At 58.7% G+C, this 20617-nt stretch overlaps 1 protein-coding gene across 3 annotated transcripts in view; it reads left to right on the forward strand.

Annotated features, from left to right (window-relative positions):
- Nucleotides 1–20229, forward strand: part of LRP5 (LDL receptor related protein 5) — a 72238-nt gene extending 52009 nt beyond the window's left edge. For 2 of the 3 annotated variants that reach the window (XM_036426275.2, XM_045578116.1), the window contains exons 13-23: nucleotides 729–928; nucleotides 5251–5459; nucleotides 6031–6221; nucleotides 6766–6975; nucleotides 9208–9333; nucleotides 10915–11151; nucleotides 13177–13287; nucleotides 14563–14799; nucleotides 16507–16646; nucleotides 18108–18205; nucleotides 19856–20229. In XM_036426275.2, coding sequence (XP_036282168.1) covers nucleotides 729–928; nucleotides 5251–5459; nucleotides 6031–6221; nucleotides 6766–6975; nucleotides 9208–9333; nucleotides 10915–11151; nucleotides 13177–13287; nucleotides 14563–14799; nucleotides 16507–16646; nucleotides 18108–18205; nucleotides 19856–20117 — 2021 coding nt within the window. In that variant the 3' untranslated portion in view covers nucleotides 20118–20229. The remainder of the gene's footprint in view (nucleotides 1–728; nucleotides 929–5250; nucleotides 5460–6030; nucleotides 6222–6765; nucleotides 6976–9207; nucleotides 9334–10914; nucleotides 11152–13176; nucleotides 13288–14562; nucleotides 14800–16506; nucleotides 16647–18107; nucleotides 18206–19855) is intronic. The other variant, XM_036426276.2, reaches the window with a different exon arrangement.
- The last annotated feature ends 388 nt before the right edge of the window (nucleotides 20230–20617 follow it).

The raw sequence follows: 20617 nt of genomic DNA on the forward strand, positions 1-20617 counted from the left end.
GCCGTCATGCCTCAGCCGGTGTGCGGCACCGGGCAGCGTGCAGAGGGCTGTTGCCCCTGCCTGGCCCTCGGCCACACAGCCCTCGGCACCAGGAGGCCTGGCTTTCCTCACCCCCTCGTGCAGATGAGGGCCCTGAGCTGGGACCCCCCCTCCTGGGCTCCCGTTGGGCCGGTGGTCCCTGCCCCCTGGGGGCCATAACCTTGAAGCAGAGGTGCCGGTAACCCAGCACCCAGAGGGGGCGCCTGTGGCCGGCAGACCTGGGCAGAGGACGGTCCTGTCTGACGGCGGCTGTGACCGGTGGCCTCCTGCACGTTCCGAGCGATGCAGCTCCTGCAGCTGGGCAGCTTTGCTCACCGGCACCCCGGGCAGCGTGCCCTCCTGCTGTCACTGTTCACTCCGTGTGCCCCTCAGCCGTTCCCTGGGCACGTGGAGGCACGTCACCCGAGCTTGACGGACACTTGCCCTTGTTCCTCGCTGCCTTCCTGCCGCCTTGAGTCTTGGTCACTTAAAGATGAATTGGTATCTGTTTTTACAATGACGTGCATGCATAAAAAACGGAAACCGAGACATGTAACCTGGAGGGTAACTTCCCTGCGGTCCACCCCAGGAAGGGGGTTTCTGTCCTTCTGGCCTGGCCCCATGTCCCCTGGGGGCTCCACACGCAGGTCCGCCCTCCCTGCGGCTCCCGGATGCTGACCTGCAGCCCCCCTCTGTTTGCCTCCCCGCAGCGCCCAGCACCTTCTTGCTGTTCAGCCAGAAGAACGCCATCAGCCGCATGATCCCGGACGACCAGCACAGCCCGGACCTCATCCTGCCGCTGCACGGGCTGAGGAACGTCAAGGCCGTCGACTACGACCCGCTGGACAAGCTCATCTACTGGGTGGACGGACGCCAGAACATCAAGCGAGCCCGGGACGATGGCACCCAGGCACGTGTCTCTGTGGGAGGCAGGAGGGCGCGTCCGGGAAGACCTCACCCCGGGGATCGCTGGGCTCCGCCCACTCCTCTCAGCAGTGGGGGTGCCCGCCACGCACAGCGTTGGGTAAACAGTTATGTGAGCTCCGACTCTGCCATGATTGGGTATGAAACTCTGAGACGGATCATGGGTAGGAACTGGATCTTACAGTTTTTTTTAAAAAAAATGTATCTTATTGATTTTTTACAGAGGAGAGAGGGATAGAGAGTTAGAAACATCCATGAGAGAGAGTCATCGATCAGCTGCCTCTTGCACACCCCCTACTGGGGATGTGCCCGCAACCAAGGTACATGCCCTTGACCAGAATCGAACCTGAGACCCTTCGGTCCACAGGCCGACGCTCTATCCACTGAGCCAAACTGGTTGTGGCATGAATCTCATGGTTTTTGAAATCCCTGGGGGAGGGGAGTGTCCAACCCCCATGGGATATTTCTTCTTGCCACAGTGGTTTTGGACAGGGTGGGTGGTATTGCCTATCCTGGCGTTGTTCTTATTTCATAGGAATCGTGTAGTCAGTTCTGCCATAACGCAGCCTGTGCGTTCTGAAAATCACCACGCTTGCCAAGCACCTCAGGGCCCTGGGGAAAGGCGGCTGGCGCACATTACTCAAAACTCCGTCACCTATAAAAGACAGGCTCCACACTGGAGAGTCGTACAGGCTTAAATGGCTCAGGACAGAAGTGCCACACAGAGGCCTGACGTTGGCTGAGGATTTGGGCGTCGGAAGGTCGCCGCCCGGGGCTTTTTGTGAGTCGGTGGAGTGAGTGTGGATGTGGGGCTCCCAGGGAGATGGGGGGTCGTGCTGTCCTACTCGCCCCGTGCTGGGTGCATCCGCCGGGTGAGAGCAAATGTGAAATCCACGTTCTGCTCAGAGGGCCCCCAGGGCATCCCTGTGGGGGAACACATTCGCGATTCCAATGCACATCTTAGTAGGACTGATGGTGTGAGGTAGGTGACCCAGTCCAGAAAGCACACGCTCACTGCAGCCTCAGGCCTCAGCCAGTGTCTCCGTGGGGCAGGGAACTGGGACCACACGCGCGTGTTCGGCTCGTCCTGCCGGTTTCCGAAGACCCTCTTACAAAAGCCGCAGAACCGAGCGGCCCCTTCTCAGTCCCGTGGTCTGGGGGGGGGCCTGTGCCACCGAGGGGAGCTCTTGAGACTGTGGTCACGGTGGTGGCAGGCCTACGGTCCGAGGAGACTTTCAGATGCTTTTCATGTCTGTGAAGTAGGTTTTGCTGTTCCCTCCCCTGAACTGGATGCTGTTACTGTCAGGGTGGGCTGGGCCTAACTTCCAACCAAAGACTTCCTCCAGCCAGCAGGCGAAGTTAGCAGGGCACCTTTGAGGTTTGTGCCGTGTCTGTGGCGCTGAGCCTGGTGGGAATGGGTTTCTTTCATCCTGCTCTGGGCCTTGCGGATGGGGAGGTGTTAATGGATGGGCTGTGGCTTCCCGCTGTTACAAGGTGCAAATTGCCTGAGGGTCTCACCCAGACATTTCTTTAGAAATCTGGGCAAAAGCATGGGAAGACTGTGAAGAGCAAGTCCTTGTAGGAGCAGCTTCTGGGTTTTCACTGAATTTGGAAACATGGTTCCTTCTTTGTCTCCTGCTGAGCCTCCCCCCTCTGGTGGCTCTGGCTTTGAGTCTTTTTTGTTTGTCTGTTTGTTAATCTTCACCTGCAGATATTCTTTCCATTGACTTTTACTTTTTTATTTATTTTTTTAATTTTTAAAATATGTTTTATTGATATTTTACAGAGAGGAAGGGAGAGGGATAGAGAGCTAGAAACATTGATGAGAGAGAAACATCGACCAGTTGCCTCCTGCACCCCCCCACCGGGGATGTGCCTGCAACCTAGGTACGTGCCCTTGACCGGAATCGAACCCGGGACCTTTCAGTCCACAGGCCGATGCTCTATCCACTGAGCCAAACCGGTTTCAGTTTTATTGGCTTTTAGAAGGAGTGAAAGGGGAGGTGGGTGGGGGTAAGAGAGAGAGAGATTGATGTGAGAGAGACACATTAATTGGTTGCCTCCTTCCACATGCACCCCAACTGGGGTTGGGGATTGAACCTACAACCCAGGTACATGCCCTTGACTGTGAATCGAACCTTATGATCCTTTGGTGTGCAGGCGGATGCTTACCACTGAGCCACCAACCACGCTGGCTTTGATTCTTTCTCAGGGCACCCCACACACCATCCACAGAAGATGTTTATCTACTTGGCTAAGTTTTCTTACCGATTCGTTTAAACATTTTTTACTATAGTAAGTCATAACATAACCATTTTAATGGTTTTTAAGTGTAAGATTCAGAGACACTAAGTACATTCCCATGGCTATTCGTGTTCTCCACCTGAAATGCTGCCCCCGTGACACCCTGAATTCCCCGTGCCCTCCCGCCAGCCCCTGGCACCCACCGTCCTACTTTCTGTCTGTGAATTTGTTCTAAGTACGTCGTGTAAGGAGCATCATACGTTAGGAAAGCGTGTGTCTTCTTGTGTCTGGCTTACTTCCCTGAGCAGAACGTGCGCAGGGTTTATCTGCGCTGTCGCGTGTGTTAGAATGTCCCTCCTCTTTAAGCCAGAGTAATATTCCATTGTGGGAGGGACCAGGGTTTGTCTCTCCACCATGCGTCAGTGGACCCTGCTCACTCCCACCTTTGGTGAACAGCAGGGCCTGGACATCATGAGGTGGTGTGTGTACTGGTGAGGAGGGGGTGAATAAGACTCTACTTAGACATGTTGCATTAGCCAAAGTATTGTTACTTATGTTAAAACTAGAGGCCCGGTGCATGGACTTGTGCACATTGAGAGGAAATTAATTAGAAGGAATATTTTAGAGGCCAGGGAGATTGGCCAGCCAGGGAGGGACTGCCAGAGGTTGGCTCCAGGGCATGTCTGGCCCATCTGGCCCAGTTCTGATCCATGGGTGGACCCCAGCAGCAAGCTAACCTACCAGTTGGAGCATCTGCCTCCTGGTGGTCAGCGCACATCATAGCAACTGGTTGAAAAATCGGTCGGACACTTAGCATATTAGGCTTTTGTTATATAGGATTGAGGTTCAGGTTTTGTAAAACTGGTCAGCCATTAAAATTTGTCTCCTGGGAAGGGATGTGGGCAGTTAATTGTTTCACACTGTGTGGTTCTTAGCTGGCTTTTTTGATGACTGGCTCAGAGCTCCCCCCGGGCCCTGCACCCTCACTGGGCTTGAACCCCTGGCCTCTCCCTTAGAGGAGAGGGTTGTGCAAGGTTGGTGGCTCAGTGGTGAGCATCCGCCTGCACACCAAAGGTCCCGGGTTCGATTCCGGTCAAGGGCACGTACCTAGGTTGCAGTTGTAACCAAGTAGATAAACATCTTCTGTGGATGGTGTGTGGGGTGCCCTGAGAAAGAATCAAAGCCAGCGTGGTTGGTGGCTCAGTGGTGAGCATCCGCCTGCACACCAAAGGTCCCGGGTTCGATTCCGGTCAAGGGCACGTACCAAGGTTGTGTGTGTGTGTGCATGTGCTGTTAAAGTGCTGTTCTCTACACTTCATTTTGGCACCCTCAGCTTAAAAAACAGCAGGAGGTGATGGTTTTTTGTTTGTTTTTAAAATATATTTCTTTATTGACTTTTTACAGAGAGGAAGAAAGAGAGATAGAGAGTTAGAAACATCAATGAGAGAAAATCATTGATCAGCTGCCTCTTGCACACCCCCCACTGGGGATGTGCCCACAACCACGGTACATGCCCTTGGCCGGAATCGAACCTGGGACCTTTCAGTCCTCAGGCTGACGCTCTATCCACCAAGCCAAACCGGTTTCGGCAGGAGATGATGGTCTTAACCCAAAAGCCAGAGTCTAAGAAAACAAGAGAGCAGAGCGATGTCATGGAAGGGGCCTGTGATCCTGGATTCAGCCGCCAGGCGGCCCTTCGGTGGGTGGGTGAGAGATCTTCCTGAGGCTGCTGTAGGCGTCGGTTTCACTCTCTGGTGCCCGTGGGGGTAAGAGCTGATTGGAGAGGGTCGGAGCCGATTGGAGAGGGTCGGAGCCGATTGGAGAGGTTAAGAGCCGATTGGAGAGGGTAAGAACTGATTGGTGAGGGTAAGAGCTGATTGGAGAGGTTACGAGCCGATTGGAGAGGGTAAGAGCCGATTGGAGAGGGTAAGAGCCGATTGAGAGGGTCGGAGCCGATTGGAGAGGGTAAGAGCCGATTGGAGAGGGTCGGAGCCTGAACTCAGACACCGAGGCCCCGGCCCCCGGCCCTGCCTTTAGCCGGCGCTCCTCTCTCACTGTTCACAGCCCTTCATCCTGACCTCCCCGAGCCCAAACCAGAGCCCGGACAGGCAGCCCCACGACCTCAGCATCGACGTGTACAGCCGGACGCTGTTCTGGACGTGCGAGGCCACCAACACCATCAACGCCCACCGGCTGAGCGGGGAGGCCATGGGCGTGGTGCTCCGAGGGGACCGGGACAAGCCGAGGGCCATCGCTGTCAACGCCGAGCGAGGGTGCGAGGCCACAGGGGCCGGCGGACGCCGTGATGTGGGGGGCTGCGCCCCGCTGGGGCCGGGAGGGGTTTTCCATCCCCGACAGCCTGGTGCGTCAGGACCCCAGAGCAGGATGAGGGAACGCTGGCTCGTCCCTGGCCTCCGCAGAAACGCAGGCCCTGGGGGTGTGGGGAGGTGCAGGCTTTGCTGAGAGACATAGGAAGGAAGGATGTGAGCTCTCACTCAGAGGCCTTGTGCCCTCCCCCTCAAGCTCGAACCCTGTGCGAAAATCCCTCCCACAGCGTCCCAGATGGTGACTGCCATAGGGAGCTCACTACCTCACAAGCCGGCTGTTCCCAGCCCAGCTGCACCTGAGAGCTGTTTCCCTCCACAAGGGCCCCTGATTCCCCTCTTCCCCCCTCCATGGGCCCACAGGCTCTCTGACGGGGGGAGGCACCTGCGACGTGTGGATAGACTTTGAGGTCCCAGCGGGAGACGCCAGGGTGGGAGGGGGGCCTACCCCACACGACAGGAAGCTGCATCCTGACTGAGGCGATGGCACCTGTCTGTCCCCCACCCTCTCCCCCTCCAGGTACCTGTACTTCACCAACATGCAGGACCGCACGGCCAAGATCGAGCGCGCGGCCCTGGACGGCACCGAGCGGGAGGTCCTCTTCACCACGGGCCTCATCCGCCCCGTGGCCCTCGTGGTGGACAACGCGCTGGGCAAGCTCTTCTGGGTGGACGGGGACCTGAAGCGCATCGAGAGCTGTGACCTGTCAGGTGCGCGCCCCGGGCGGGCGGCCCCGGGGCCGGGTCCCCTGCAGCCACAGGTCCGACCGTCCCCGGAGCGCCCGCCGCCCGTGTCAGCGGTAGCAGTGGCGGCGTGGCGGTCAGGCCCAGTGTGAGCCGGCCCAGTGCTGGGGCTTCACGTTCGCCTCGTGGCGTCCCACCGAGAGTCCCACAATCCCTGCGGGGCAGAGGCCGGAGATGAGGCTCAGAGAGGGCGAGCGAGCTGCCCCAGTGCCCACGCCCCAGGGGGGCCGCCTCAGACCGGGAGGCCCGTGGGCTGGAGCGGAAGAGGGAGTCGATCGGTGGAGGGTTTTTACTTCCGTAAGATGAGGTGGGATTGAGGACGGGGCCTGTGTCCCTGATCCCAAGGCGGTCGCAGGTGGGAGCAGGGGCTGTCCAGGGCCGGGCTCAGATCTGCCCAGCTCCCGCCCCAGCGTGCAATCCTGCAGGCACCCGCTGACCCGCCCTCCCAGGCCAGGTGTGGGCCACACTGTCCAGGTCGGCCGCCGCTCAGGGGCGCTTGTCCCACGTGCAGGGGCCAACCGGCTGACCCTGGAGGACGCCAACATCGTGCAGCCCGTGGGCCTGACCGTGCTGGGCAGGCACCTCTACTGGGTTGACCGCCAGCAGCAGATGATCGAGCGCGTGGAGAAGACCACGGGCGACAAGAGGACGCGCGTCCAGGGCCGCGTGGCCCACCTGACCGGCATCCACGCCGTGGAGGACGTCAGCCTGGAGGAGTTCTGTACGTGGGGGCGGGCGGCGGTGTGGGCGTGGCCGGGGAAGCGTGGGCGGGGCTCACAGCACAGGGACCCCACACCGGCCCCCTTGGGGGGAGAGGAGGCTGGGCTGCTGTGCAGGGTGGTGGTGCTGAGGCCCTGTTCTCCTGCTTGGCTCCGGGAGGCCCCCTCTGGCCCTCAAGCCGGCTCCCTGCCTCAAGGACAGGTCCGAATCTCCCACTTCCTCCAGCGGGAGAATCTGTTCTGCTTTTCAAGGGCCTGTGGTTAGATTCGACCCAGCTTTATTTTTATTTATTTATTTATTTTAAAAAATATATTTAATTGATTTTTTACAGAGAGGAAGAGAGAGGAATATAGAGTTAGAAACATCGATGAGAGAGAAACATGGATCAGCTGCCTCTTGCACACCCCACCACTGGGGATGTGCTCGCAACCAGGGTACATGCCCCCGACCGGAATCAAACCCGAGGCCCTTCGGTCCACAGGCTGACGCTCTATCCACTGAGCCAAACCGGTTTCGGCTCTGCCCAGCTTTAAGTCTCCCTTGCGATTGGCTCCCGCTTTCTCTGTCCCGTGATGCCCATGGTTTGGCTGCCTTCAAGGTGCTCGCCTTCAAGGCCCTGGGGGATGCCCAGCTCACCAGCCTTCCCCCAGCCCTCATCCTCCCGCTGGCCAAGTGTCTGCTCCCTGGAGCCCCCCTGTCTGCTTCCCTTTCCTTCTCCATCTGAACAGCTCCCACTAATTCTTCACTCAGCTCAGGTGTCCCTCTAGAGCACATGTGTCAAACACAAGGCCCGCGGGCCAAATCCGTCCCGCCAGGCCTTGCAATGTGGCCCGCACCGCGCTGTCATCACTGCACTCTACTGCATTTCCATCACAATGACAGTTTATGACTGTTCAGTAAACCATTCGGCCCGCGATTTAGGCTGGATTTTAGATTTTGGCCCCTTCTCTGATTGAGTTCGACACCCCTACTCTAGAGCTTCTACCCTCGGACCCCTCCCTGCCACGTGGTGTCTGTCCTGTATCCCAGGCCCTGTGCTCACTGCATCATTGCCTCACCTGCATTTCACAGTAGTTAGTGCTTCTGTGCCTCTAAGGAAAGCGGGGCTCAGAAAGGGTGTCATCCCCCCCTGGTCAGTTGGCTAATGAGCATGATGGGGCTTGGATTTGAGGCCAGAGCTCCTGATTTAGCTCCTGGGCTTGTCTGTCGCTCACCTCCAAGTTGGCGACCACGTCCATTAGAGTTAAGTGTGAAGTACAAAGCCGGGGTTGGAGCGAGGTCTTGACTCCCCACTCGGAGCCTCAGAGCCGGGGTGTGACCACTGACACAGGGAATCTGTCTCTTGTGTGTTGACTGCGGGGGCTGTCATTTCTTCTCACCTGAGGGAGGTCAGCCACACCCCCCGCCCCAGGCTTCTCCCTCTGGGTTGGGTGTGGATGCATTTTTAGTTGAATTGAAATATGCTCACTCCCCTGTGGATTTGTGTCCTGCAGTTCCTGTAACAAACCACCACAGAACGGGTGACTTAATGCATCAGACAGGCGGCCTCCCGTAGTTCTGGAGGCCAGAAATTTGGATCAGGGTGTCTGTGGGGTCAGCTCCCTCTCCAGGCCCTGGGATGGTTCTCTGCCCCTCAGGTTCCTGGTGGCTTGTGGCACATCACTCCAAATCTCTGCCTCTGCCATCACACGGCCTTCTCCCGGTGTCTGTCCCTTCATCCCTCTGTCTCTCATAAGGACACATCGCTAGACTCAGGTCTACCGAGATAATTCAGAATAACCTCAACTCCAGACTCTTAACTTGATTCTATTTGCAAAGATCGTTTTTCCAAATAAGGCCCTACTCACAGGCTCCGGGTATTAGGAGGTGGACATTCCCTTTTTGGGGGGCACCACTCAGCCCACTACACCATGGGAGACAGACAGGTGGGCAGAGTAGCATGACCGTTGTAGGCACAGTGGGAGCTGGGGAAGATGTGCTGGGCTGTGGTGTTGGGTAAGTTTGCTAACTGCTTCTGGCCTGCGTTTCCTCATCTGCCAAACGCAGTGTCACTAGACACAGACTCCGGAAACAACCTAACCTACTGGGAGTTAAGTGGGAGGACCTGTAGGAACTGGCCAGCGAGAGGGCCAGTTCTTCTGAGTTCTCACCTGGCCCGCACCCCCTCCGCCCTCTGCGCTGCAGTCCTGAGGCGGGAGGCAGAACTTGACCTCCTCCCTTTTTGTCTCTGCAGCAGCCCACCCGTGTGCCCGGGACAACGGCGGCTGCTCCCACATCTGCATTGCCAAGGGTGACGGGACACCGCGGTGCTCATGCCCAGTCCACCTCGTGCTCCTGCAGAACCTGCTGACCTGTGGTGGTAGATATGACCTCAGTACTTTCTGTTGGGACCCACTTCTCTAACCACTGCCCTGCATTCTTTTATTAAAATCACTAGAGGCCTGTTGCACCAAGATTCGTGCAATAGGCCTTTCTTCCCCTGGTTGCAGGCACCTGTTCTCCCCCTCCCAGGCCTTGGCTCCGGCTGGAGCCTTCACCTTCAGTCTTCTCCGCTCTGGCTGGAGTGCTGCTCCTATAGCTCCCTCTGCCCCTCCAGCCCTTCCCCTCATAGCAGCCATCCCACCCTGCCCAGCTGCTCGATGCCTATATATGTAAATTAACCCACCATATTTGTTGGGTTAATTTGCATACTCACCCCTGATTTGCTGGTGGGTGTCACAGAAGCACGGCCAATTTGCATATTTTTCTTTTATTAGTATAGATAGTCTCTGTGGCATTTCGTCTCCAAAGCAGACTGTCTCTTTGTCATCCTCTCTTTTCTAACATATGCATTCAGGGCTATGAGTTTCCCTCTAATCATTGCTTTTGCTGCAGCCACAAATTTTCATAATTTTCATTTTCAGTTAAAATATTTTTAAATTTCTCCTATGGCTTCTTCTCTGATCCATGTGTTATTTAGAAGTGTGGGTAATTTCCTAATCATTGGGGATTTTCCAGCTCTCTTTCTGCTATGGATTTCCAGTTTAATCCCACTGTCATCTGAGAGCAGACATTGTATGATTTCTGTCTTTTTAGTTTAGTTCAGGTGTGCTTCATGGTTCAGCCTGTGTCTTGACAAATGTTGCACGTGAGCTTGCGAAGAACGTGCCATCTGCTGCTGTCGGGTCCCTTGGATCCCACCTCCTATGTGTGGTCTTTGTTGGTGGCTCAGCATGCAGACATCCGCCACTGGCTCCTTTCAGATACCATTTGCACCCTGACTCCTGAGGCGTGTTCCGTGTTCTGTGTGGGTGGGCCTAGGGGGGATAGCCAGGCTTCTTTTTGAGTTTGTTCAGGTCTCCTTCCCTGCCTCAGGTCCTGTTCAGCTCAGTGAGAACCTTACGTGGGAGGCACATGGGACCAAATGACAAAAGGCTTACATGCGTTGTTTCTGGGCGAAATGAATACTTTCCCCTGAGGTGCCAAGGGCATTGAGGACTCTAGTTAAACATGTCCAAGATGAAATTCTGGCCATCGTCCAGTTAGTTTTCTGCGATTTTTCCGTACAAAGGAGAGGAGGGATGGGAGCCCTGGAAAATGGGGTGCCCTGGGCTGAGAAGCTCCCAGTGCCCCCTCCTCTCTATCTGCCTGCAGTCCAGCCCTGTTTCCCTCCACAATAAGAAAAACACACCAAGAAAGTTCATGTCTGTTAGCTCACACTTATCACCCTGTCTTCTTCTACACGGGGTCTGGGGCAGCACCCAGGACACACCCACAATGGAGACCAATTGCACTGGGTAGGACTGCATGTGATGGTGAGACAGAAGAAAGAAAATAAAATATGCAAATTTACCATGCCTTTGTGACACCCACCAGCCAATCAGGAGTTGGTATGCAAATTAACCCAACAAATATGGTGGGTTAATTTGCATATTTTTTTTCTGTCTCCTCACCCCTCCAGAGCCTCCCACGTGCTCCCCGGACCAGTTCACCTGTGCAACAGGGGACATCGACTGCATCCCTGCGGCCTGGCGCTGCGACGGCTTCCCGGAGTGCGACGACCAGAGCGACGAGGAGGGCTGCCCGGTGTGCTCGGCCGCCCAGTTCCCCTGCGCGCGGGGCCAGTGCGTGGACCTGAGACTGCGCTGTGACGGTGAGGCTGACTGTCAGGACCGCTCAGATGAGGCAGACTGTGATGGTGAGGCCCCGCCCCGGCAGTCCCTACCCAATCCCCGTCCACCAAGGCCCTGCTCCTTGGCCCCCCTCCCCTCCAATCTGGCCTCTCCCCAGTTTGGCCCTACCCAGACTCTGCTCTATCCCCCTCCTTTCTGGAGCCGTGGAATTCCCCCGAAGCCATTTGTCCCACCCTCTCCTAGGTCTCCGACTGGCCACAGGGTGGCGAGGAGAGAAATCTTTGCCAGGAGAGAAATCACCAGGCCCTCCTCTGCTTGGGAGGGAAAGAAGTTACTTTCTAGGCCACATCCTTGCCATCTGCCCCCATCCTGTCCTGTCAAGCAGTCTGACTGGAAGGTGGAGCGGAAGCGTTCAATCCCGCCTTCCTTCCGTCAACAGTTTTACAGAAGCCAAGACACGTCCAGTAGCTGGACATTCGTGGTTCACACCTGGGGAAACCCCACCCACAGGACGGGGCTGGCCGCCTCTGACTGCGTGTGGGGTGACACTCACCCCTGAGTAGTTTCTAGCAGCCCATCGAAGCGGGAGTGACAAAGAGATCCACTGTGACCAGCAGGCTCTTCCTTTAGACCTTGACAGGGAAACATCTGTTTCCCCTGGGAGTTTTCCTTTTAACAAGGACCTGCGTGGAGGTGCCTGTCACATGTCATTCACACCACGGCCCCAGGACTGTCCCTGAGCTCTTAAAGGGCCGCTCTCACTGCCGCCCCCGTAGCCGAGGATCCTGTCGGTGATAACGCGGGTGCTGTCTGGTCACAGCCTGCCGCCCCTGTGCGTGATGAGCGTCATTTCCCTAGAGCCGTGGTCTGCAAACTCAGTATTAATAGTTCACAGAGCCAAACGTCAACAGGACAATGATGGACATGTCTTTGGAGAGCCACATTTTTTAAACTTAAACTTCTAACGTCCCTTCATCAACATAGACTCGCCCAGGCCGTGGTATTTTGTGGAAGAGCCACACTCCAGGGGCCAAAGAGCCGCACGTGGCTCGCGAGCCGCGGCTTGCCGACCATGGGCCTCGATGTTCCTGTCGTGTCGCCGTGGTGAAGTCTGTCCAGCTTTGGGACTGTGGTGGAGGCTGTAGGCCAGGGACGGGCACCCTGGCCTGCGGGCTAACTCCAGACCACACCTGGCTCATTGGGACCCAGCAGGCTCATTGGTTTCGGTCTCGTGTTAGGACAGCGGCATCAAGCAGCTGAATAGAGACCGGTGGCCCCAGTGACTAAGTACTGAGCCAGCTGCGCCTTCCCGTCCAGCACTGTGCTCGGCCTCAATCATGGGGACGGCAGGAGCCCCGTGAGGAGCCATCCCATTGTAAACGTGTCTTCCGGTGCACATGCTACCTCCCAGCCACCCCGGTGCCAGCTCCGGACGCCCCCTCTGTTCCCAAGCCTCCCTCCCAAGTGGTCCTCGGGCTCCCGGGCAGGGCAGGTAGGAGTTCGGATAGCACGTGTGCCGACGGCTGAGCCCCTGGCAGCTGCCTTCCTGGTGGGACTCCAGCTCCTTCCCTGGCAGCATTCGGGTGCAGGAAGGGGGCGGCAGCAGCAGTCGGTACCCAGCCTCTCTCTTCCTCCCCCCGAGAGGCTGTGAGCCACGTCGGTCACTTGTGCGGATGCCTTTGCCTTCACAGTTGCGCTCTGCTGAGACATCACCTGCCCCTCCATCCCCCATCCCCCCTCATCCCCCCCACCTGCTCCAGGGATCCAAAGCTGGGCGATCCTCTAGCTGGCTCACCTCCCGTGCCCTGGGAGAGCCGTGGGGTGGGGACTGGGTAGTCCCTGCGCTGTTGGGGCCGTGGAAGGAGCCTGATCAGTACCCTCTCTTCCCTGCCGGCCCTGAGCCCAGCCTTGCAGGAGCTTTGGGACAAGGGTCATCGAGGGCCAGGTCTGCCATCTCCCTACCCAGCCTGGAAGGGGTCCCGTGTGTCCCTCTACACTTGGAGCCCAGCTCTCCGTGGGGTCCCGGGCGGCGGGGCAGGGAGCCACGCCGCGCCCTCTGCCCTCTCTGAGTGCGAGCTTCCCTCCCGCAGCCCTCTGCCTGCCCAACCAGTTCCGCTGCGCCAGCGGCCAGTGCATCCTCATCAAGCAGCAGTGCGACTCCTTCCCCGACTGCATCGACGGCTCCGACGAGCTCATGTGTGGTGAGCGGGGTCCCCCCGGTGCTGAGGCTCCGCCTCGGAGTTGGGGTCCAGAAGGGAGAAGCGGACGGGGGGCAGCGAGGCCGCGAGTCCTGGGCCTTGCCAGCAGGCGGGGGCGCCTTCCTGGAGCGGAGGAGGCGGGGCAGCTGAGCCGAGGGGAGAGGGAGACCGTGAGCTGGGGGTGTTCCCGCCGGGAGAGGTGCAGGGGCAGGCCCCCTCGGGAGAAGGCACACGCAGGTGCCCGGTTCGGCCTGAGTGCAAACTGTCCCGCTCCTGCCCGGGCACCTCGGCCTGTGGCATCGGTGAGGCAGCAGCAGGCTTCCCCTCGCCAGAGCTGTGCCCATGTTGAGTCGAGAGCCCAGATTCCAGCTCCTGTTCTGTCTGAATCAAAGACAGCGAGCGTCCCAGGCCCCCTTGGCTCAGAAGCCCAGGGAGCACCTCTCCCCCCAGCTCACACGCTCCGAGGACCCCTGCACGCACCTCGGCAGCCCGAGCCGGCTCCTGGCATAGGGCTGGGCCGAGGCCCCTATGTCCGGGCCCTGCCACGGGATTTCTGTGAAGGCCCTGGGCCCCTGGCGCCCCTGTGAGCCCAGCCCCTCTGCACAGGCGAAGTCCACTGCTCGATGGGCTGGGACAGTGGGCGGCAAACTCATTGGTCCACAGAGCCAGATATCAGCGGGACAACGATTGACATTTCTTTTGAGAGCCCAATTGTTTACACTTACACGTGGTATTTTGTGGAAGAGCCACACTCCAGAGGCCAAAGAGCCGCATGTGGCTTGTGAGCCGCCGTTTGCCGACCACAGGGCTAGGAGACACTGGGTTCCTTCTGCCTGTCCCATGCCCGCTGCCTGGCTGTCAGTCCTGGAACCAGCCTCACGGGCCTCCTGGCCCAGCTCATGACTCATGGGAGCAACTGTGTACTTCCAGCCGTCACCGAGAACCTCGGACAAAGGGGGATGGGCGTGAGGCTGCTGTGGGCAGTCACTGCTAAGGGGCTCTTGGGGTATACATTAGAGCTTAGCCAAGTGGAGGAAGAGGAGGGGTAGGAGGGAAGGAGGGCGCTCCAGGAAGGCCAGGGGGCAGTGGGTGGGTGGTACCGAGGTTAGCATGGCTTCCCGGCCCCAGCACCCCAGCATCCCCTCCTTCCGGCCCTCCGGCCCTGAGTGCTGGCTGCAGGCAGGACCAGTTCCTCCGGGGCCCACAGTGTCCACCCCCAGGGGAGCCTGCTGCTTGGCAGCCAGCGCTGACCCCCTCTTCCTGCCTGTCCCCTGGCAGAGATCAACAAGCCGCCCCTGGACGACGGCCCGGCCCACAGCAGCGCCATCGGGCCCGTCATCGGCATCATCCTCTCGCTCTTCGTCATGGGCGGCGTCTACTTCGTCTGCCAGCGGGTGGTGTGCCAGCGCTACACGGGGGCCAGCGGGCCCTTCCCGCACGAGTACGTCAGCGGGACCCCCCACGTGCCCCTCAACTTCATCGCCCCGGGCACCTCCCAGCACAGGCCCTTCCCAGGTGAGGAGCTGAGGCGGGCGGGCCCTGGGCAGAGGGGGGCATGGTCTGGGCAGGGTGCGGGCGAGTGGGTCAGGAAGGCTGCCGCCATGCCCCACGGCAGGCGTGTGGCAGACATCGCTAGTCGATCACAGCTCTCGGGCTCCCCTGCTGAGCTGCTTGGCATCAGAGCTTTCAGTGCAGAGGCTGCACAGCTACGGCCCGTCCTTTGGCCTTGGAGGGGTGGGCACGCTCTTTGGATGTGACCTTCCGTAGTCCTTTTTAAAAAAATAATTTTTACTGCCGAAACTGGTTTGGCTCAGCGGTAGAGCGTCCGTCTGCGGATTGAAAGGTCCCAGGTTCGATTCCGGTCAAGGGCATGTACCTTGGTTGCGGGCACATCCCCGGTAGGGGGTGTGCAGGAGGCAGCTGGTCGATGTTTCTCATCGACGTTTCTAGCTCTCTAGCTCCCTTCCTCTCTGTAAAAAATAAATAAATAATTTTTACTGATCTTTTTTCATTTTTGAGGGGAAGAGGGAGAGAAGCATCAGTTTGTTGTTCCACGTATTTATGCATCCATTCGTTGATTCTTGTATGTGCCCTGACCTGGGATTGAACTGGCCATCTTGGCGCATCCGAACCAAGCTCTGACCGCTGAGATACCCAGCCCAGGCTTTTAGTGCTCTTGTGGAGCATGTCTTCTTCTTTTTCTTTTTAAAAAAAATATATTTTATTGATTTTTTTTATAGAGAGGAAGGGAAAGGGATAGAGAGTTAGAAACGTCGATGAGAGAGAATTATTAACCAGCTGCCTCCTGCACGCCCTCCACCAATGTATTATACATGCCCTTGACTGGAATTGAACCCGGGACCTTCAGTCCACAGACCGACACTCTGTCCACTGAGCCAAACCGGTTTCAGCTGGAGCATGTCTTGAGTGTTTGGGAACAGCGGGGCGACGAGGTGTGTTTGTGTGTGTGTGTGTGTGCGCGCGCGCGCGCGCGCGCTTCGCTTCTCTCTAGAATCGAAGGGCTCACTGGGTATATAACAAGCAGCAGTTTTGTCCTGAGCGCAGTTAGGGCTGTGGCTGCAGTTAAAAGCACAGTGAGGTGTAGCCCACCAGCCGCAGGGAGCTGAGAGGCCACAGGTGTGGGTTCCCAGGGGGCACTGCCAGGCTGGGGCACACGGTTCACATCATGGTGTGGCCAGGAAGGTGGGATCCGTCAGTGCTCAGCCCCGAGAGGGTCACTGAGGTCATCTCCAGGGCCACCTGGGGCTTCCTCAGTGCCTGCCCGGCCGTGGGGCCCTCCTTCCTGTCCTGTCCCCCTGCCCAGAGCCGGCCTTGCTGGGACCCTGACGTCTGTGTGCAGCTGAGGCCCGGTTCTGCCTGGGGGTGGGGCTGGGGGTGGTCAGGGGTTTCTCCAGAGCTCCGGGAGGCCCAAGGGAGCGGCTTGGTCACCCTCGCAGCCGTCCCCGGAGAACGGGGCTCTCTCTGCGCCAGGGACCCTCTCCTGAGCCCTCGGAGTCCACTCCCCAGGCCCGCAGTGGCCCCTGGGGGAGGTCTGTGGGTCTCCCCGTTTTGCAGATGAGGCTCGCACTGGCGGTGGGCAGCGGGCCTGGGCAGGGCGGACGTGCTCCCCTGGACCTGGGTCTGGTGGCGGCCGGAGCTGGGGAGGGCCGCTGTGTCTGTGGGGTGCCCCGGCCTGCCCTGCCCTGTCCCCTCCCCCCGCAGGCATCTCCTGCGGCAAGTCCATGATGAGCTCCGTGAGCCTGATGGGGGGCCGGGGCGGGGTGCCCCTCTACGACCGGAACCACGTCACCGGGGCCTCGTCCAGCAGCTCCTCCAGCACCAAGGCCACGCTGTACCCGCCGGTGAGTGGGGCGGGGGAGGCCGGGCTGGGTGGGACCTCAGGATTCCTGGACCAATGAGCTGTTCCACCACAGGGAGTTCTCCCTCCTCCCCCACACGCCTGCCGTCTTTCTCTTCGGTAACACTGCCTTGTGTCTAGAAAAAGGCACTCCCCCTTTATTGGGGGTAATCTGGGAACCACACACAAATCACCCCACCTCCTAGGCTGCTGGTAGGCATTTCACTGTCCCGGCGCAGTCTCTCTTCTGCACTGTCTGTCCACCCTGTTTCCCCGAAAATAAGACAGTGTCTTATATTAATTTTTGCTCCCAAAGATGCGCTAGGTCTTATTTTCAGGGGATGTCTTATTTTTCCCATGAAGAAGAATACGGTACACATTTATTGTTAAATGAAAATAAAGGAAATTTATTACCTGTATACAGTACACTAGTATGGTAGTTGTCAACACAAACCAGACAAACTGTGAATCCTACAGTATCAAGAATTTACTCATTTATTCAATGACAATCATGTCATCATCTTCTGGAACATCATCATAACAATCCAGTTCCTGAATTTCCTGGTGAATTTCTTGTGACTCCATTTCTTTCAGAATCAGAGGACCGAATTTCTCATGTTTAGCCTAGCTCTCACGTTTCTAGCTCTCTATCCCTCTCTTCTCCTCTCTGTAAAAAAAAATCAATAAAATATATTTTAAAAAAAGAAAAAGGAAAAAAAAGAAAAGTCAATGAGAGAGAAACTTTGATCAGCTGCCTCCTGCACACCCCCTACGGGGGATGTGCCCGCAACCAAGGTACATGCCCTTAACTGGAATCGAACCCGGGACCCTTGAGTCTGCAGGCCGGCGCTCTATCCACTGAGCCAAACCGGTTTTGGCAGAGAGAAACATTGTTGATCGGCTGCCTCCTGCATGCCCCTAGGGTAGGGGTGTCGAACTCAATCAGAGAAGGGGCCAAAATCTAAAATCCAGCCTAAATCGCGGGCCGAATGGTTTACTGAACAGTCATAAACTGTCATTGTGATGGAAACGCAGCGGAGTGCAGTGATGACAGCGCGGTGCGGGCCACATTGCAAGGCCTGGCGGCACGGATTTGGCCCGCGGGCCTTGTGTTTGACACATGTGCCCTAGGGGAACCAAGCCCATGCCGTGACCGGGAATCGAACTGGCAACCTCTTGCTTCATTGAGCCAGGAGCTGGGCTTTGGGTTCTGAGGGCAGGGGAAGGGCCTGGTCCTTCTTGTGGTGACCTCCAGGTGTCAGGGCCGACCCTGGCTGGGGAAGAGGTCTTCTCAGCCCCATTTCAGAGGCCAGGCAACCGTGGCCCACGCAGGGGACGTTCCTCACCGGGCCAGGGGGCCGGTCCGTGCAGTCGGGACCCGCACCTCCTGCTCCAGGAGACCCGGCGGTGGGTGGAGGGTCACCAGCTGCACCGGCCCCTGTGACCCCCGCGTGGCTCTCCGCAGATCCTGAACCCCCCGCCGTCCCCCGCCACCGACCCCTCCCTGTACAACGTGGACGTGTTCTACTCTTCAAACATTCCCGCCCCCGCCAGGCCCTACAGGTATGCGGTCCCGGCACAGCCTCGGAGGGAGAACCTGGGAGAGGTCCGGGGTGGTCGGGAGCACACGAGGCACCCAGTCCTCCTCCCGCTCTCCTCCTCGCCGGCCGCCCTCCACACCAGAGGACCGGGCCTGCGGGGTGAGGCCAGAAACCCGATGGGCCCCACGTTCCGAGCGGCTCTGAAGCTGGGGCAGGCAGATGGGGCCTGGGAGAATGCTCCCACTCATTCCGACCTTGGCATGGCTGGTCCCACCGCCCGGGAAGGCCCATGCATAGGGCCGAGCTTCCGGCTCCGTGGTCTGACTGACTGGGTCTGGCTGTGGGACCCTGGGAGGGACGTCGGGGATCACATGTATGAGTGCGCGGTTGGCTCCACCTTGCCCCCCACTATCATCCTCCACGGGGTCTACATTGGGGTCACAGGCCCCATCTCCCTTGGTGGGAAAAGGGGCACTTGAGGAGGTTGAGAAGTGGGATTCGGTGTGCTGGTCTGTGTCCAGGGGCCAGTCACGGCCTGGGGTGGGGTGGTGGTCTCAGCCAGCGGGGCTCCAGGTGCACTGGGCCCCTCACCCCAAGTGAGCTACCTGATGGGGTGGGTGGGGTGGGCTCTGGCACATCCCCAGGCAGCCCAGGTGCAGGCAGAAGCTCTGCAGTGTTGGAGGCCCCTCCTTCTCCACTGAGTCACTGGCACAGTGGAGACTGACCCAGGCGTCCCCTGCCACCTAGTGGCCATTTCGGGAACTCCGGGCCGAGCAGGAGCGATACCAGTCTCTGGAGAGAGACACCTCTTTGCTGGTCACTGCCTTGTTCCAGGACCCGCAGTGGCTCCCCAGCGCCTCAGTCAGGGTCTGTCCCCTGCAGCCTCCTAGGCCACTGCCCCTCAGTCTCTGGAATCCCCCCCCCATGCCGTGTTCTGCCCGGATTTGGGTGTCACCTCTGACACCTCTTCCCCTCCCACTGTTTGTCGGGGTCCCTTTCTGCCCTCGGGGTCCCGTGAGGGGAATCCTCCTGCTACACTTTCCTCGGCACCAGGCACCCCTCGCTGGCCCTTGGGTGCTGGCTCCTCCTTCCTGCCCCTGGAAGCCCCCCCGTGGCCTGGAACTGGGGCTCAGACGCACACCAGGGTCCCAGCCCCACACTCAGGCCACGGGGCAGCCCGACCCAGGGCTCAGTGTGCAGGCGGCGCCTGGGCGGCAATGCCCTCCAGGAGGACGGCTGGGTGGCACCTCTGGGGGCAGGTTTCTTTACCTCAAGATGGGACCGGTCCAAGCCAGAGTGACCGCATAGGAGGGGGACTGGTTGTCGAGCATTTTCTACGCAGAATCTCATTTCACCCTCTCACGTCGCTTTTGAGATGGGTGCTGCTTCGCTCTCCCCGTTTGATCCGCGAGGAGCGGAAGCTGAGAGAGGTTCAGTCAGTTACCCGAGGTCAGCCTGGTAGGCTCTGCCGGCCTTGTTCTCCGTGAAGGTGGCTGTGGCCTGGGGCTGCCGTGCTGCCGGGGGGCCGGGCCCCGGAGCCCCGCTGGGGAGGCGGAGGCATGCCTACTCAGAGGGGGGGATGTGGAGGTGCAGGGGCCACATGGCCGGGGGACCCCCCGTGCCCATCGGGTCCTCAGATCACGTCCCACTCGCCTTCCTTTGTCCCGCCCAGGCCCTACATCATCCGCGGCATAGCGCCCCCGACGACGCCCTGCAGCACGGACGTGTGCGACAGCGACTACAGCGCCAGCCGCTGGAAGGCCAGCAAGTACTACCTGGACCTGAACTCGGACTCTGACCCCTACCCGCCCCCGCCCACGCCCCACAGCCAGTACCTGTCGGCGGAGGACAGCTGCCCGCCCTCGCCCGCAACGGAGAGGAGCTACTTCCACCTCTTCCCGCCCCCGCCGTCCCCCTGCACGGACTCGTCCTGACCTCGGCCGGGCCAGCCGGCCGCTCTGCGCCCCTGTACATAGTTTTAAATATGAACAAAGAAAAAAATATATTTTATGATTTAAGAAATAAAATATAGTTGGGATTTTTAAACAGCGTGAGAGATGTGGACAAGGAGTGGGTGGGCAGGGCTGGGGAGACTCTGTACAGTGGAGAACATGTTTATAAACCCTTTTTTTTTTTTTTAAGGTCACCGGCCTTCTTGGGTGCCAGGTGTGCATTAGCGGGGAGTGTCCCCACGGAGTGAACTCCGACCTTTGCTTGGCCCTGCCCTGGACAGCCTCTGCCCTCCTGGGCACAGGCGTCTTGCTTCACCAGGCTCCCGGGGGGGGGGGGGGGGGGGGCAAAGGCCAGCGGGCAGGGCCGGTGTCGTGGCTGCAGCCATAAGGGGCCCCAGGCTTGGCTTCGTCTCGGCTGTTCCCATCCTGAAATTACCTACAAACAACTTTTGAGAAGGAGGCCCTGTGTTTTAATTTAGTAA

The sequence above is a fragment of the Pipistrellus kuhlii genome, unplaced genomic scaffold, assembly GCF_014108245.1.
Source record: "Pipistrellus kuhlii isolate mPipKuh1 unplaced genomic scaffold, mPipKuh1.p scaffold_m20_p_9, whole genome shotgun sequence".
NCBI classification, from domain to species: Eukaryota; Metazoa; Chordata; class Mammalia; order Chiroptera; family Vespertilionidae; genus Pipistrellus; species Pipistrellus kuhlii.